This window comes from Triticum aestivum, chromosome 5A (assembly GCF_018294505.1).
Source record: "Triticum aestivum cultivar Chinese Spring chromosome 5A, IWGSC CS RefSeq v2.1, whole genome shotgun sequence".
Lineage (NCBI taxonomy): Eukaryota > Viridiplantae > Streptophyta > Magnoliopsida > Poales > Poaceae > Triticum > Triticum aestivum.
The window spans coordinates 668,235,619-668,254,190 of NC_057806.1; the positions used below are offsets into that span (position 1 = coordinate 668,235,619).

The 18,572-nt window shown below is 42.6% G+C and overlaps 1 protein-coding gene across 1 annotated transcript; it reads right to left on the bottom strand.

The window, feature by feature from the left end:
- Positions 1-11,617: 11,617 nt before the first annotated feature.
- On the bottom strand, positions 11,618-13,011 carry LOC123105828 (NAC domain-containing protein 22). Its single transcript, XM_044527985.1, has 2 exons — positions 12,760-13,011; positions 11,618-12,647 (listed from the first exon to the last, which is right to left on the bottom strand). Exons 1-2 carry the CDS (start codon positions 12,944-12,946, stop codon positions 11,764-11,766), a joined length of 1,071 nt encoding a protein of 356 aa, XP_044383920.1. The 5' UTR covers positions 12,947-13,011; the 3' UTR covers positions 11,618-11,763.
- Positions 13,012-18,572: the final 5,561 nt, after the last annotated feature.

The window sequence follows — 18,572 nt, forward strand, 5'->3', positions numbered from 1 at the left end:
TGAAGGGATTGACAACCCCTTATCGCGTTGGTTGTGAGGAGTTATTTGTTTTGGGCAGGTACTAGGGACGCGCACGCAACCTCCTACTGGATTGATACCTTGGTTCTCAAAAACTGAGGGAAATACTTATGCTACTTTGCTGCATCACCCTTTCCTCTTCAAGGGAAAACCAACACAGTGCTCAAGAGGTATCAAGAAGGATTTCTGGTGCTGTTGCCGGGGAGGTTCAAGTCAAGATTTGACTCCCGACAATGAGCCATTTCTGGCGCCGCTGCCGGGGAGTCTACGCAAAAGTCAACATACCAAGTATCCATCACAACCCTTATCTCCCGCATTACATTATTTGCCATTTTCCTCTCGTTTTCCTCTCCCCCACTTCACCCTTGCCGTTTTATTCGCCCTATCTCTCTCTCTATCCTTCATCTCTTTCTCTATTTGCCTCTTTTTGCCCGATTGCTTTTTGTTTGCTTGTGTGTTGGATTGCTTGCTTATCACGATGGCTCAAGATAACACTAAATTGTGTGACTTTACCAATACCAACAACAATGATTTTATTAGCACTCCGATTGCTCCTCTTACTGATGCTGAATCTTGTGAAATTAATGCCGCTTTGCTGAATCTTGTGAAGATGCCGCTACCCATCTAAATAGCTTCGTTGATTTATGTGATATGCAAAAAAGAAAGATGTGGATAATGATATTGTTAAATTGAAGCAATTTCCTTTTTCGCTTAGAGATCGTGCTAAAACTTGGTTTTCGTCTTTGCCTAAAAATAGTATTGATTCGTGGAACAAGTGCAAAGATGCTTTTATCTCTAAGTATTTTCCTCCCGCTAAGATCATCTCCCTTAGAAACGATATTATGAATTTTAAGAAACTTGATCATGAACATGTTGCACAAGCTTGGGAGAGGATGAAATTAATGATATGTAATTGCCCTACTCATGGTTTGAATTTGTGGATGATTATACAAAAAAATTATGCCGGATTGAATTTTGCTTCTAGAAATCTTTTAGATTCGGCCGCGGGAGGCACTTTTATGGAAATCACTTTAGGAGAAGCTACTAAACTCCTAGATGATATTATGGTTAATTATTCTCAATGGCATATTGAAAGATCTACTAATAAAAAGGTGCATGCGATAGAAGAAATTAATGTTTTGAGTGGAAAGATGGATGAACTTATGAAATTATTTGCTAGTAAGAGTGTTTCTTCTGAACCTAATGATATGTCCTTGTCTACTTTGATTGAGAATAATAATAAATCTATGGATGTGAATTTTGTTGGTAGGAACAATTTTAGTAACAACGCATATAGAGGAAATTTTAATCCTAGGCCTTATCCTAGTAATCCCTCTAATAATTATGGTAATTCCTACAACAATTCTTATGGAAATTATAATAAGATGCCCTCTGATTTTGAATTTAATATTAAATAATTTATTACTTCGCAAAAGAATTTCAATGCTTTGATTGAAGAAAAATTGTTTAAGATTGATGAGTTGGATAAGAATGTTGATAGAATTTCTCTTGATGTTGATTCTTTGAAACTTAGATCTATTCCTCCTAAGCATGATATCAATGAGTCTCTGAAAGCCATGATAATTTCCATTGATGGGTGCAAAGAAAGAACCGCTAGGATGCGTGCTAAGAAAGATGCCTTTATAAGAGTGTGTTCTTCTAATTCCTATGAAAATAAAGATGAAGATCTAAAAGTTATTGATGTGTCCCCTATTAAATCTTTGTTTTGCAATATGAATCTTGATAATGATGGGACTGAATATGATCCACCTCTACCTAGAAGGAGTTCCAAAAATTCGGAGTTTTTAGATCTTGATGCTAAATTTGATGAAAGTGGGATTGAAGAAATTAAAACCCTATATGTTGCTAAACCCACTATTTTGGATTTCAAGGAATTTAATTATGAAAATTGCTCTTTGATTGATTGTATTTCCTTGTTGCCATCCGTGCTAAATTATCCTCATGCTTATAGTCAAAATAAAGCGTTTACTAAACATATCGTTGATGCCTTGATGCAATCTTATGAAGAAAAACTTGAGTTGGAAGTTTCTATCCCTAAAAAACTTTATGATGAGTGGGAACCAACTATTAAAATTAAGATTAAAGATCATGAGTTCTTTGCTTTATGTGATTCGGGTGCTAGTGTTTCCATGATTCCAAAGACTTTGTGTGATTTGTTAGGTTTCCGTGATTTTTATGATTGCTCTTTAAACTTGCACCTTGCGGATTCCACTATTAAGAAACCTATGGGAAGAAATAATGTTGTTCTTATTGTTGCAAATAGGAATTATGTTCCCGTAGAATTTATCGTTCTTGACATAGATTGCAATCCTTCATGTCCTATCATTCTTGGTAGACCTTTCCTTAGAACGATTGGTGCAATTATTGATATGAAGGAAGGAAATATTAGATTCCAATTTCCGTTAAGGAAAGGCATGGAAAACTTTCCTAGAAAGAAAATTAAATTACCTTATGAATCTATTATGAGAGCCACTTATGGATTGCCTACCAAAGATGGCAATACCTAGATCTATCCTTGCTTTTTATGCCTAGCTAGGGGCGTTAAACGATAGCGCTTGTTGGGAGGCAACCCAATTTTATTTTTATTCCTTGCTTTTTGCTCCTGTTTAGTAATAAATAATTTACTGGTTGTGTTTTTGTGTTTAATTAGTGTTTGTGCCAAGTAGAACCGTTGGGAAGACTTGGGGAAAGTCTTGATATCTTGCTGTAAAAAACAAAAACTTTAGCGCTCACGAGAACTGCTGCCATTTTTATTTGGAAAGTGCTATTTAGTTAATTCTTTTTGAAGATGATTAATAGATAAATTCCTCACGTACAGCAGTTTATTTTAGAATTTTTGGGGTTCCATATCTTGCGCTAGCTACAGATTACTACAAACTATTCTGTTTTTGACAGATTCTGTTTTTCGTGTGTTGTTTGCTTATTTTGATGAATCTATGGCTAGTAAAATAGTTGATAAACCATAGAGAGGTTGGAATACAGTAGGTTTAACACCAATATAAATAAAGAATGAGTTCATTACAGTACCTTGAAGTGGTCTTTTGTTTTCCTTTGCTAACGGAGCTCACGAGATTTTCTACTTTAAGTTTTGTGTTGTGAAGTTTTCTAGTTTTGGGTAAAGATTTGATGGATTATGGAACAAGGAGTTGCAAGAGCCTATACTTGGGGATGCCCATGGCACCCCCAAGATAATCTAAGGACATCTAAAAGCCAAAGTTGGGGATGCCCCGGAAGGCATCCCCTCTTTCGTCTACTTCTATCGGTAACATTACTTGGAGCTATATTTTTATTCACCACATGATATGTGTTTTGCTTGGAGCGTCTTGTATGATTTGAGTCTTTGCTTTTTATTTTACCACAATCATCATTTCTGTACACGCCTTTTGAGAGATCCATACATGATTTGGAATTTGTTAGAATACTCTATGTGCTTCGCTTATATCATTTGAGTTATATGGTTTTGCTCTAGTACTTCACTTATATCTTTTAGAGCACGGTGGTGGATTTGTTTTATAGAAACTATTGATCTCCCATGCTTCACTTAGATTATTTTGAGAGTCTTAAATAGCATGGTAATTTGCTTGAATAATCCTAATATGCTAGGTATTCAAGATTAGTAAAAAATCTTCCTACGAGTGTTTTGAATACTAAGAAAAGTTTGATGCTTGATGATTGTTTTGAGATATGGAGGTAATAATATCAAAGTCGTGCTAGTTGAGTAGTTGTGAATTTCAGAAATGCTTGTGTTGAAGTTTCAAGTCCCGTAGCATGCACGTATGGTAAACGTTATGTAACAAATTTGAAACATGAGGTGTTCTTTTATTTTCCTCCTTATGAGTGGCGGTCGGGGACGAGCGATGGTCTTTTCCTACCAATCTATCCCCCTAGGAGCATGCGCGTAGTGCTTGGTTTTTGATGAGTTGTAGATTTTTGCAATAAGTATGTGAGTTCTTTATGACTAATGTTGAGTCCATGGATTATACGCACTCTCACCCTTCCATCATTGCTAGCCTCTTCGGTACCATGCATTGCCCTTTCTCACATTGAGATTTGGTGCAAACTTCACCGGTGCATCCAAACCCCGTGATATGATACGCTCTTTCACACATAAACCTCCTTATATCTTTCTCAAAACAGCCACCATACCTACCTATTATGGCATTTCCATAGCCATTCCGAGATATATTGCCATGCAACTTTCCACCATTCCGTTTATCATGACACATTCATCATTGTCATATTGCTTAGCATGATCATGTAGTTGACATAGTATTTGTGGCAAAGCCACCGTTCATAATCCTTTCATGCATGTCACTCTTGGTTCATTGCATATCCCGGTACACCGCCGGAGGCATTCATGTAGAGTCATCTTTTGTTCTAGTATCGAGTTGTAATCATTGAGTTGTAAATAAATAGAAGTCTGATGATCATCATTTTCTAGAGCATTGTCCCAAGTGAGGAATATAAAAAAAGAGAAGGCCCAAAAAATGATGAGAGAAAAAGAGAGAAGGGACAATGCTACTATTCTTTGCCACACTTGTGCTTCAAAGTAGCACCATAATCTTCATGATAGAGAGTCTTTTGTTTTGTCACTTTCATATACTAATGGGAATTTTCATTATAGAACTTGGCTTGTATATTCCAACAATGGGCCTCCTCAAGTGCCCTAGGTCTTCGTGAGCAAGCAAGTTGGATGCACACCCACTTAGTATCTTTTGTTGAACTTTCATACATTTATAGCTCTAGTGCATCCGTTGCATGGCAATCCCTACTCCTTGCATTAACATCAATCGATGGGCATCTCCATAGCCCATTGATTAACCTCGTTGATGTGAGACTTTCTCCTTTTTGTCTTCTCCACATAACCCCCATCATCATATTCTATTCCACCCATAGTGCTATGTCCACGGCTCGCGCTCATATATTGCATGAAAGTTTATAGGTTTGAGATTACTAAAGTATGAAACAATTGCTTGGCTTGTCATCGGGGTTGTGCATGATGAGAGCATTCTTGTGTGATGAAAATGGAGCATGACTAAACTATATGATTTTGTAGGGATGAACTTTCTTTGGCCATGTTATTTTCAGAAGACATAATTGCTTAGTTAGTATGCTTGAAGTATTATTATTTTTATGTCAATGTGAACTTTTATCTTGAATCTTTCGGATCTCAATGTTCATGCCACAATTAAGAAGAATTACATTGAAATTATGCCAAGTAGCACTCCGCATCAAAAATTCTGTTTTTATCATTTACCTACTCGAGGACGAGCAGGAATTAAGCTTGGGGATGTTTGATACGTCTCCAACGTATCTATAATTTTTGATTGCTCCATGCTATATTATCTACTGTTTTGGACATCATTGGGCTTTATTATCCACTTTTATATTATTTTTGGGACTAACCTATTAACCGGAGGCCCAGCCCAGAATTGATGTTTTTTTGCCTATTTTAGGGTTTCAAAGAAAAGGAATATCAAACGGAGTCCAAACGGAATGAAACCTTCGGGAACATGATTTTCTCGCCGAACATGATCCAGGAGACTTGGTACGTCAAGAAACAAAGGAGGAGGCCACGAGGTAGGGGGCGCGCCTACCCCCCCCCCAGGCGCGCCCTCCACCCTCGTGGGCCCCCTGTTGCTCCACCGACGTACTCCTTCCTCCTATATATACCTACGTACCCCCAAACGATCAGAGACGGAGCCAAAACCCTAATTCCACTGCTGTAACTTCCTGTATCCACGAGATCCCATCTTGGGGCCAGTTCCGGAGCTCCGCCAGAGGGGGCATCCATCACGGAGGGCTTCTTGATCAACACCATAGCCTGTCCGATGAAGTGTGAGTAGTTTACCTCAGACCTACGGGACCATAGTTATGAGCTAGATGACTTATTCTCTCTTTTTGGATCTCAATACAATGTTCTCCCCCTCTCTTGTGGAGATCTATTCGATGTAATCTTCTTTTTGCGGTGTGTTTGTTGAGACCGATGAATTGTGGGTTTATGATCATGATTATCTATGAACAATATTTGAATCTTCTCTGAATTCTTTTATGTATGATTGGTTATCTTTGCAAGTCTCTTCGAATTATCAGTTTGGTTTGGCCTACTAGATTGATCTTTCTTCCAATGGGAGAAGTGCTTAGCTTTGGGTTCAATCTTGCGGTGTCCTTTCCCAGTGATAGTAGGGGCAGCAAGGCACGTATTGTATTGTTGCCATCGAGGATAACAAGATGGGGGTTTTATCATATTGCATGAATTTATCCCTCTACATCATGTCATCTTGCTTAAGGCGTTACTCTGTTTTCATGAACTTAATACTCTCGATGCATGCTGGATAGCGGTCGATGAGTGGAGTAATAGTAGTAGATGCAGGCAGGAGTCGGTCTACTTGTCTCGGATGTGATGCCTATATACATGATCATACCTAGATATTCTCATAACTATGCTCAATTCTGTCAATTGCTCAACAGTAATTCGTTCACTCACCGTAAAATACTTATGCTCTTGAGAGAAGCCACTAGTGAAACCTATGGCCCCCGGGTCTATCTTCATCATATTAATCTTCTAATACTTAGTTATTTCCTTTGCTTTTTACTTTGCCTTTATTTTGCTTTGCATCTTTATCACAAAAATACCGAAAATATTATCTTATCATATCTATCAGATCTCACTCTCGTAAGTGACCGTGAAGGGATTGACAACCCCTTATCGTGTTGGTTGCGAGGAGTTATTTGTTTTGTGCAGGTACTAGGGACGCGCGCGCAACCTCCTACTGGATTGATACCTTGGTTCTCAAAAACTGAGGGAAATACTTACACTACTTTGCGGCATCACCCTTTTCTCTTCAAGGGAAAACCAACGCAGTGCTCAAGAGGTAGCAGGCCCCTACCTCCCTCCCAATGCCGTCCCTCGACCTCCGCCGATCCTCTCAACCCTGTCAGCCTCTGCCTGCAGAAAGTAAGCTTGGTGGATTGATTTGTGGTTGGTGGCTTTTCATAATTTGATGATGGATAATGTTGATGGAGTCACTGCTAGATGATTAGCTGGTTGAGAGAGAGAGAGGGAGAGAGGGAGGGAAGGAGAGAGAGAGAGTGGGAGGAAAGGGCAGAGAGAGAGCTTACAACTAGAAAGTGAAGTTTAAGAGCTTTCAAGTTGATGACCAATGTGGAAGTTAATTCTATCAATTAGTTAAAGGATAACCAAGTTTAGGAAGACGTCTGCGAGTTGGGAAGGTCCTTTGAAGGAGTAATTTTAACATGCTCCCTCTTACCCCCCCCCCCTCTTTCACATGGGAGGTAAGAAGGTAAGAGGTAATCAAACCCACTACTTCATGCTATCAACGGCTTAGATCTATTTTACACTCTTAACTCTCATGTGAAATGGGGAGGTAAGAGGGAGCATGTTAAAAAATCTCCCTTTAAGGATTGTGGAGTGGTTCATGAGAATTCATGTTTGGTGGAATACATAAATGGGACTTTGCTACATTGGGCTGTTAATGGCAGATATTTGAATGAAGTACCTTTTGATACTTCAAGGAATGAGAGCATGAACATGGGTAGGATGGTTAGCATCGAGTTTAGTAGGACCCATTGTCCTCCATAGGACATCAAATGTCCTTCTCAACAACTGAACTTCTTTTCAAATTATGTCCTCATTACACTTTCAGTCTTTACTTGTAAGATTTATCAAGTGAATGGGTGCTCTAAGATAACAAAATGTAAGTTTAGCCACTTCACATCCAAAAGGTAATTCGTAAACATGTTCTTCCTCTTTGGTTCAACCAAAGCAAAAGAGGTCACTCTTGTGGATGTTTATTTCAAGCCCCGGCAATTTCTCAAAGAGACAAAGGAACGGTTTCATATTAACTTCCTTAGCCAAATCATGCTCCATCACAATGATAGTACCATGAGTATATTGGAGATTTGACACCCCCCATTAACTAAATGCACGATGAGATCTTGTACCTCACAATTTTCCTTAGCCCTTGCTATGAGGATTGCCGGCAGATTGGCAACAATATTCAAGAGAATTGGCGACATAGGTCACCTTATAGTAACCCCTTTTGGGTTTGAAAATAGTATCTATCTTGTCACTGACCTTCATCCCGGCACTACCACCTTGAACAAATGTCTTCACAAGATTCCTCTAGGCAGGATCAAAACACCCTCATACGTAGAGCTCCTTGTAAGAAAGGTCATTTTCTTATGATTTCATGAAGGACAACCACTCCCTTCGGGATGTTTTGGATTGGAATGAAAGTCGTCTCGGTATGCCACACAACAGTGTGTGTTATCGCACCTTGGGAGGCCACAATTGCTCAATACACATTGCATCCTCTTTCTTAGGAAGCAAATTATTATTCAAAAGTTTAACTTAAATAGTTGAAACTCCCCGCTCATTAAATTTTCAAACAACGACATTGTGTCACATTTTATAATGCTCCAACATTTCTAATAAAATTCGTCTGAAAAACCATATGGTCCAAGAGCTTCAATACTTTTCATTTGTGAGGTGGCCTCAAACATCTATTTTCTTCGTAAAAGGCGATGCCGACGCCATATTGTACATACAAAGTTGTACACCGGTGCGACAAACAACTTCTTATAATAATTAGAAACATATGATTTGAGATTACCCACAATGGTTTGCTCATTGTTCTCAAGTTGAACAATTTCCATTTTACACTATGTACCATTCATGATCAAATGGAAGAACTTCATGTTGTTATCTCCCTTCCTCGCATGTCGCTTTAATGTCTAAAACATCAATGGACGATAATAATATTTCTTTTTCTTTTTTTATTAGCACCACAAGCATTCTTGATTATCAAAAAACTATTTTTACCCTGAAGTTTGACAAACACAGAACAATTTCTTAAGTTAATTCATTAGATTTACTGCTAACCATTGCAGGCTTAGTTCGTTGCAGGCTTAGTTGCAAACTGTCATGTTAAACAAAGAGACTGACGTCTAGGTTCGTAGTAGAGTCAATTACACTGGTGATGCTACAACTTGGCATAAACGGTCACTTTAGTGCTAGAAGTTGTGGTGTACATCGAAGTGGTGTAAAAACTTGGCATCGACATACAAATACGGTGCTTACTTCGGAGCCAGTGCTGACAGATGTGTGGGGCCGGCTGTCAGCCATAAAACCAGAGAGAAGGGACGTGTGGCCTGATTTTTGGAAAAACACCCTCAAAATATTATTTTCTTTAAAAAAATTACCAGCAGGTCTCGAACACACCACCTCACCAATGCAAAGCACCAGGCTAACCACTCCACCAATTGCAATCTCGCCGCCAAATTTGGATAACGACCTTCTGTGTATTTGACCTCGGCGCAGGAGGAGGCAGATCTTACGGTCCGTTTTGCACCTGTTAGTTTTTTAATTTTTTCTGTAGAAAGTGTATAAATTATAATCTCAGTAATAAAAATAACGCATGGATATTTGTGTTTATAAATATTGTACATGAAACAAAATAAATTATTTTAAAACATTGTTCACATATTATTTTAAAACATTGTTCAGATAGTAAAGGAACAGATGTTAATCGTATTTTAAAACATTGTTCATGAAACAGATGTTAATATTTGTGTTTATAAATATTGTACATGAAACAGAATAAATTATTTTAAAACATTGTTCACATATTAAGTAAAAATACGATTAACATATGTTCCTTTAATTTTTGTTTTTGTAAGACGTAATTAACTAAAAACAATTAATTACGTTTTACAGAATGGGCGCACTATCTGCAGCCCATATAAGCTCCGCATGCGGCCAGAGTTAATATGTAGAATGTTATTATCTGTATTGAATACGAATGTGATGTCGTGTTGGTTAGCCAAATTGTTTAAGGTAAATGTTTGGGAACAGTGCGCCGGCCGAGTGTTCGGCCGGTCGCCACGCTCGCGTCGCTTCAGTCCTGGTCCACCACCCACAAAGCTACGCTCGCGTCGCTACAGCCCTGGCCCACCACCCACAAAGCCAAGTTTATCTCCACCGCTTCCATCTTATCCCCTCGCATATTCTGGAGACCATATGAGGCGTCTCCTCCTTCAATCCCCTTGCTCAATATCTCTCATCTCCTTTCTTGTGCTCTCTCTTCAGGAATCCACACCCAATCCTCATGAAATCGAGTTTGTTTTTGTTGCCTTATTTGTTCCCTGTGACATTTTCCACCATATATCCATGAAAGGGGGTGAGCTGTTTGCATTTTTTGCTTTTCTCTCTCATATCCTAGGCAGTACACCATGGATCGACGAGGTTGAGCACAAGCACATGCTGCACACACACGCTCCCCTCCTTGGAGCTGCGAGCAAAGGGCCCGACGACTGGGCTGCAAGTTCGCGCACCCGCTACGTCACCATGGTGCGCGACGACGGCGACTGGTTCCTACTCACGCAGCGATGCTGAAACCGGCCTACAGGGAGCTGCAAGCGGCACATGTTGATGCTGGAACCAGTGTCCCTTGATGCTGGAACCGGACGCGCCCTGGGCAGGCAACACATTTTTTTTGCTGGAACCAGCCTTTATTTTTGCTGGAACCGTCTTTTTTTTTTGCTACTATGGGCACTGGACTCTTTTTTCAGTGAGATTGTTTTGCTGGAACTAGCATTTATTTTTTGCTGGAACCGGCTAATTCATTTGCTACAATTGGCTTATCGGTTTTTGTTGCTGAGATTTTTGCTGGAACCATCATTAAGTTTTGTTGGAACCGGCAAATCTATTTGCTTCAACCGAGTACCGGAGGTTTTTGTTGCTTTCGATATTTGCTGGAAATAGCATCAAGTTTTGCTGGAACCAGCTTATCTTTTTGCTTCAACTGTGTACTGGAGGTTTTTGTTGCTTTTTACATTTGGTTTTGCTGGACATGGCAGTGGCGGTGCAAGTCAATGACGGCGGCCGGAGAAGGAGACGGCCGAGATGTTGCAACCATGGTGACCACATGCTTGAACCCGTTTGTGTTCAAGCTACAACCATGTCGAGCGGAGGCAGCTGAGACGAGCGCAATGGCACGAACACCAGCGAGCACGGGTGGGTGGACGCGGTGGCACGGGTGACCGGCAAGCACGAGATGCCGAGGACAAGTGCGGCGGCCGGCGAGCGCGCCTAAACTAGGTCGCTACCTTTTTTCCAGCGTGGTTGACTTTTTGGAGACAAGGAAAAGTTGTATCGTACGGTTGAAAAGTCTGTATCGTACGCTCGGCAGCCGACCGGCCGAAAATTGGGCCGGTGCGCCGGCGCCTATCACTGCCCATTGTTTAAAGTTGTTGGTCTTGGGTTCGATACCGGGCAGTCTCACTTTTAGTGTAGTTTAATTTTCACTCTCTTCTGAGTGGCGGGACCCACTGGTCATACTGGTGAAAAAATGCTATGTCAACAGGGCCTTTTTGTGAAAATATATATCTCGAGGGTGTTTTTCAATAAATTAGGCCATCCTTTCCTTCCCCCTAGTCGAGTGGCTGACAGTGGGCCCCTTGGTCCTAGTCAGCACTCATTCCGTATACAAACGAGATAAGCACTGTACTTGCACGTCAATGCCAAGTTTTGCACCACTTTAATGTACACCGAAACTTCCAGCACCAAAGTGATCGTTTATGTCAAGTTGTAGCACCATTAATGTAATTGACTCTTCTAGTACTATGCACAACTGAATTTACAGCTAACCATTACTCTGCTTCAAGTTTTACATACTTGCTCTCTGCACGACTTGCATCTGGCTAGTATAGCAGATGGGCGTAAGGGGACATGCAATGCTGGTCCTGCCACGGGCTGCGCAGCTGCGTCAGGAACGGGTCATTTAGCCAGTCGAACACTCCGTGGCTGCTCGCCGCCGGGAGCTGCAGGCTGGGCAGGTCCACAACACCCTGGCTCGCCGCCGGTAGCTGTAGGCTGGACATGTTCGACATCCCATGGTTCGCCGCCGGTAGCTGGAGGCCGCAGGGTGGGTTCACGGCCGGAAGCTGAAGATGGAAGGGGGCGTTCGCCGCTTGCGACAGAGACGACGTCGACGCGACAGTGGCCGTGGCGACGTCTGCTTCCTCCTTGGCCACCCTGGGCGCGTCGTGGCTGCTGCTGTTGCCGGATAGTGCCACCGACGACGACGAGGAGGAGGAGGAGGAGGGGATCAGGAAGTTGTCCTGGACGTCGTCGGACTGCGACAGGTAGAAGTCGCCGGCTGCCGGGACCGGGCACGCTCTGGTCGCGCCACTGTAGCCGTACCCACCGTTGCCGCCGGACCTCTGCTTCATCTCCTCCATCTGAAAGGCTCTTTGCTCGAGCTCCTTGAGCGGCGTTGCCTTCCGGTACACCTTGCACAGCACCGTGTCCTCCTGGGGCGGCGGCGCGCCGTTGTCGGGGAGGCGGTACTCATTCATGACCCAGTCCATCTTTGTGCCCCGGGGAGCGCGGCCCTGGTAGAAGACAAGTGTCTTCTTGAGGCCGATGACACGCTTGGGGTCGCCGGTGCTCCGGATGGCCCTGTCGGAGCCCGTGGCCTTCCAGAACCCCCGCTCCGTCGTCCTGTTCGGCCGCCCGCCGCTCCCCGCCTTCCGGTCACGCGGCACGAAGAAGTACCACTCCCTCTCCCCGATCTTTGCCATCCCTGCATATCCATACACACACCTCATCAGCTCGCTGCTCAGACATGCATGCATCGATCAAACGATCACTACGACGATGTTCTTGTTCGTAGTTGTTCTTCTATATGTACGTACCAGGAAGATCCCAGGGATCGTGGCGGTAGATGTTGAGGGTGCCGATGATGTCGAAGTGGAGCTTCTTGCCGAGGGCGACGCGGGAGAGGTAGAAGCCGAGGAGCTCCTCCTCCGTGGGGTGGAACCGGAAGCCCGGGAGGTCCTGATCGACCTCCATGGTCGACGACGCCACTGCTGCCATTGCCATTGCTTGCTGCTGCTCCAAGTGCTCGATCGTCGCTCTGCTTGTCTTGCTGCTGCACTGGCTGGAAGCTGGATGATGGAGGTGGTGGTGGCCCGGGTAGCTTATATAGAGCTTACAGTGATGTCAAGCTACGCCTACGCGTTTTCCTGCAGAAAAGGCGGTCGCAGTTTCTTGGCACTGGAGAAAGCGACCGGTGCTCTAGCTCGGTACGCAAGATCGAATAGATATGTGCCGGCTTTACTTGGCAATAAATTAATCTCTGTCTTTTGGAGACTTAATTTTAATTTGGTGAGTGTAGACTTGTGAAGTCACACATATTGACTCCTTTTCGTCACCCTTTTTCGGCTTAGACATTTAGAGTCTGTTCTGGGGCATATATTTATCTTGTGCTACTCTCCATTTTGGAAAACCTGATGGCTAAGACTGTGAGGAAAATATAAATATTTGCAGGTAGCTAGGATTGTTTCTGGCAACGTTGCAATGGCAGTAATTTCTTTAGTGCACTTTCACTCGTTTACCTTGCGTCTGCTGATCTCTCGTTCAACAGCTTTGGGTCTGTTCAACCGATTGATGCTTTATTGCAATAACGGAAATTTTATCCTTTCATTGAACCACCGTGCCTTCACCGTACCTAAGAAATCAAGTTTCTCCTGCTATATTATTATATGCAAAACCAGTCTGATTCTCTGCCCAATTTTGCATGGCTAGATATTACAATGCATCAGTGTATATAAGAATTTACTAGTTCATCGAAGATCTTTAAAAAAGTAAAAAGAAAGTCTATTTAATCCCTAAACTATTGTGCTTGGTCCGACTTGAACCGAAAACTATAAAATGACGTGCATTAAACCTTTAACTTCCAAAGAAACCATATACCTAGTGTTGGACAGTTTTGCCAATAAAAAACCTAATTATGATAGTAAGTAATTTATTTTTCTAGGCCTTGCAAAAAAAGTGTGACAAAGAATTCATGTTATATGGGATGCTAGGAGATGACAATCCATGAAAATTCGTCCAAAACAGACTGTTATTTCATGTACAAAAATAACAACGGAACTTGGTTTGTTTTCGTGTGGAACATACATAGGTGATCATATTAACTGATGTTCTTTCGGAATAACTTTATAGCATTCTTCGCACTGGTAAATTGTATCAGATTTCTAGAACCTCAGAACAGAAAATCACCTAACCGTAGCCTGTTCGTTTTAAGTGGATTTGCACCTTATTAGAAGTTTTAGCACCATGGTAAAGGCGTGCACTTATTAGTTGATGCTAAATTGAAACATGCAAAACAAATTCAAAAATTTTGAGAACTTATATTCCACTTTAAGAATGGCAATATGACACCGCCTTTCATGGCTCAAATTAGAGTAGCTACCATAGGTTAAGGTTTTCAACTACTTCTTTCCAACGAATGCAATGTATATATGATCAATAGTCCAAACTCCAAACACATACTTATAAAAGGCAGCATTGGTCCTCAGTTCTCTTCCCCTGACTAATTTTCTACTGTATGGATCACTCAATCAAAAGCTGAGGATTTGGGTGTTGGAATTATTGGTTCAAACCATTTATAACTTTGCAAAATTCCTAAATAATCCCAGAGGTCACGTCGTCCATTCATCCATGGCAAGGGGAGGGTGGAAAGCTTAGTCTCGTCCCGGTTATGGAGGGCATGTTGGGCCAACATATAAGGTTGGCTTATTCACACACCACGAAGAGCTTGAGAAGTGGACACATACACACGTGCTCCTCCTTCGCCGCAGGCCTCGCGTGAGCCAGCCGAGTTAGTACCCACGACATGTTTACGTGTTGTCTTTGTTGTCATGCGGAAGTTGAATGTTTTGCCTACAAGTGGAAGACGAATCTAAGCAGACACAGATTGTTTATCTTCCTCTTCCTAGTGGATCATTTTCAGCTCATCTACAAGAGATCAATCCTCTTTGTAGACGAAAACACGGCCATGCATGGCCACAACGCCTATCCGTCTTCCTCCCAGTTCTAGAGCTTTGCGCCGTCTACATCTTTCCGACTCCACTTCACGGCGTGCCCCGTGAAGTGGAGTAGCATGCTTGCGAAACACCGCCTCTTGTGATTCTGTATTGAGAGGAGTGATAAGATTTTTGGGAGCACTCCCACCTGACTACTGGATCTTTCTCCATCGTGGTTGCAAATGGCTACTTCCCTGACGTCGACGATCTTTTTGGCGACATGGTTACCGACGTGAATGTCTCTTCTTTCACTGCTTTGTGTATGTGTTACTATCCCTTATGACCGGGAATGCTTCTGCACTTGTTGGACTACTACAATTGACCTGGACATGTTAGCGTTGCCATACATACCTGATTACATCTCTAGTATATGTAGTGCTTTAATCGTTCGATCGTCATATTTACTATATTCATCATGGTTTATCTACCGCATTTCTGATTTACTTAATGAAAATATGCTCACATATTCAATATTGGGTTTGGGGTGGATGGGGTTCGCACATCATTTTCGAGGAAATCCACAAGCAAATGAAAAGCAAGCCCCTTTTAACTTTGTTGTAATAATGTATTAGATAGGCTGCTTTCCTTATGAGGTGCACACAATTTTACTTTAAGCTAGCACAGCCGTCATGTAACACCGATTGCAGTTCTTTTTCCAGTATATTACAGATGATTATAATGGTACAATTAGGGGGCGTCTCCACGTCATCGTTCAGCATCTTGAGACATATGACTCGACTGCATGTCCGCATCAATGGAAAACTGGACCGGGATGTCGACCATTTCCGAATTTAAAAGGCGTCAGCATCAGGTCCATGCCGCTCACCCGTTTTGTTTTCTCTTCCGAGCTAGCGTATGTGTTGATATTTCGGGCGTAACCTTGTGTTTTTCTTGAGAGTAAATCCGGTTTTTACCCCTTATTTTGACATTTTTGACACTAATTATCTCATTTAGCAGGATTTCATCCATTTTACCCTATTTAGTAGAAATGTTGCCATAATTTACTCTGTTTAATTTTTTGTGAGCATTCTAACCGGCAGGTCCAATTGTGTTGTGCCTATTTACCCTGTCTATTTTTTGGAGTTGATGGTATTCTCCTATTATTTATAAAATAGATCCTTCTCTATTATTTGCAATAGATCATGGAAATAAAATGCGAAAAATTTGTGTTATGACAACTATTTCTGCCTATTTGTTCCCTGGGTCATGATGTCAATTCGTCTCCTTATTCAAGGATCATGCTGTCAAATTATCTCTCTTTTGCCAAACAGATCGTATTTCTGCTTCACACTACTGTCAAAACTGATTAATATAGGCTATAGACTGCTCTGGATTCACATGTTCGAAACAGGATTGAATAATGCTTCCCATTTATAGATAGCTTCACTAGTTCACAACTACACAAACTACAAAATACACCAAACAGTGGCAATGGCAATGACAGGCTACACAAGCAGCGGCACAAACACCTTGTCAGTCTTCACCTTTCTTACCTCCTACACATTGTAGAAGGGTGACATGTATACACATGATCTTCAATAAGCATCTTAATTCTGTCCTAATGAAACGCCTCGCCGGCTAATGCATGAGTCGGGAAAATATCAGACTACACAAATTGCTATGATAGATATGGTCAAAATCTTATGGAATGGGGTACGACTGAGAGGGATTGTTTGTTCACCAACCTCACTAATTTGTTGGACCAGCCATCGCCATAGCCCCGCCATCAACTGAGCACATCCTCATGGGGTCCCTGCTATGTCGCCAAAGTAGTAAGATGAACTGGTCACAGCCTGATGGGATCATGTACATGAACGCGCCTATGCCAACGTCGGCGAGCTTGACGGAGCCATCGATTCCACGGGGTCATTTCTTGCTTGGATGCCGCGGCCATACAACCCTGCTCGAGGAGGTATGAAATCGCATGGCCGGCCGCTCAGCACTCATCGCCGCCACCGCTGTCATCATCACCGCTGCCTGACAATCCCCAACCCAAGGTTCGAGCGAGCCTAGCATGTGTGTGGGTTGGAAACCTAGACGGGCGATGCAATCGATAGGGGACAGGCAACACAAGCAAGAACCGACTGGAGGCAAGCGTGGCCCACGGCCGACTCGGGCGTTGTGCGTTGGATGCGACGCGAGCGACCTCCATCGGGCTGGTCTTGTTCCCGGTCAAGGAGAAGCTGGGAGGACCGGTCCAGCAGGAAGAAAATAGGCAGGAAAAAACGGTCGATGTGGGATGCCAAGTGGACCTGACAATTGGGACATGTCGGTCAGAACGCTCACAAAATTTTAAATAGGGTAAATTATGGCAGGACTTTTGTTAAATTGGGTAAAATGGATGAAATATGGCTAAATGGGGTAATTAGTGTCAAAAATATCAAAATAGGGGGTAAAAACCGGAATTTACTCTTTTCTTGACTAACCTAGGGTGTGTTTGGTTGAAGATGCGGTATGGACGCGTTCGGACCGTTCAGTTTTTTTTTTGGATGAGGCCAATGAAAATTCATGTGTTTGGCTGTGGAAGTAGGATGAGCAATTTTTTTGGTATATGAGACCACGAGTAAGGAAGACCACAACATCCTCGCATGGCCATGCATGCAAAAGGTGACCATTTGATCGGGTCGATTGGGCTACCATGCAACCCTAAACATCTTCATGGCATATTCTTTTATTTTAATTGGAACCATTCAAGTGATTTACATTTAGGATCATACGTGTAATTTTTTTGGTCGATCCCAACCCATTCCTGTCTACCCCTCCAACCAAACGCTCCACTAGGGTACGGGATCATCCATTGATCAGGCATTCCCTGGTTCAGACAGGCCTAGGAGAATAATGAAGAGTATTTCAGCGATTTCCGCGCCGTTCACCGGTGACTCGATCGATCGCAATGCTGTGCTACCATGCAGATTGCCAAAAAATCTTAGGTCATGACTCTATGCTAGCTGGGCTATGGGATAGGTTTGTGTGGCTGCCGTTGTGATTATGGTCATCTTGACCGACTTTGGTGGAACCAGGACTGGAGCTGAAAATGACCAGTGTGAAGAAATCGAAGCTGGTGGTCGGTTGAAGCCTGCCCAGCCAACATGTGAACGCTAGATCCATGGTCATCTCTCTCTCTCTCTCTCTCTCTCTCTCTCTCTCTCTCTCTCTCTCTCTCTCTCTCTCTCTCTCTCTCTCTCTCTCTCTTCCATGCAAATGCAAGGTCGATCCCTACTCTACTTGCCACACAACAGAACCCGTCGGCAAAATACTCCAACGTCGCGAGAAGAAACGTGCGGTGGTTAGGCTATGCAAATTCCCTAGAATTCAAGCCATGACTCTTTCTTCTTAATTAGTGCGTGGAGCTCGATCATGCAGCATCCGTTCGGCAGCGATGCGTGTCCGTTGCCTATTTTTGGGCGTACGTAGTGCCATGACCGGAGACCCACTGGTGCATTTTCTGCGGTTTGGCCAAGAAACTGCAGTGCTCGCTTTGGCGTCGACCTCCTTTTTTTCCCGTTGAAAAGGATTTCTAAGGGTGGTCGTGTCGTGTCCATGTCGGAGTAGTGGAAGCCTCCTCCGATTTCTCCTTGTTTTTCTCCACGACCGATTCAAAGGCACTCAGAAAACCAAACCAAACAGAGTCTGAATTG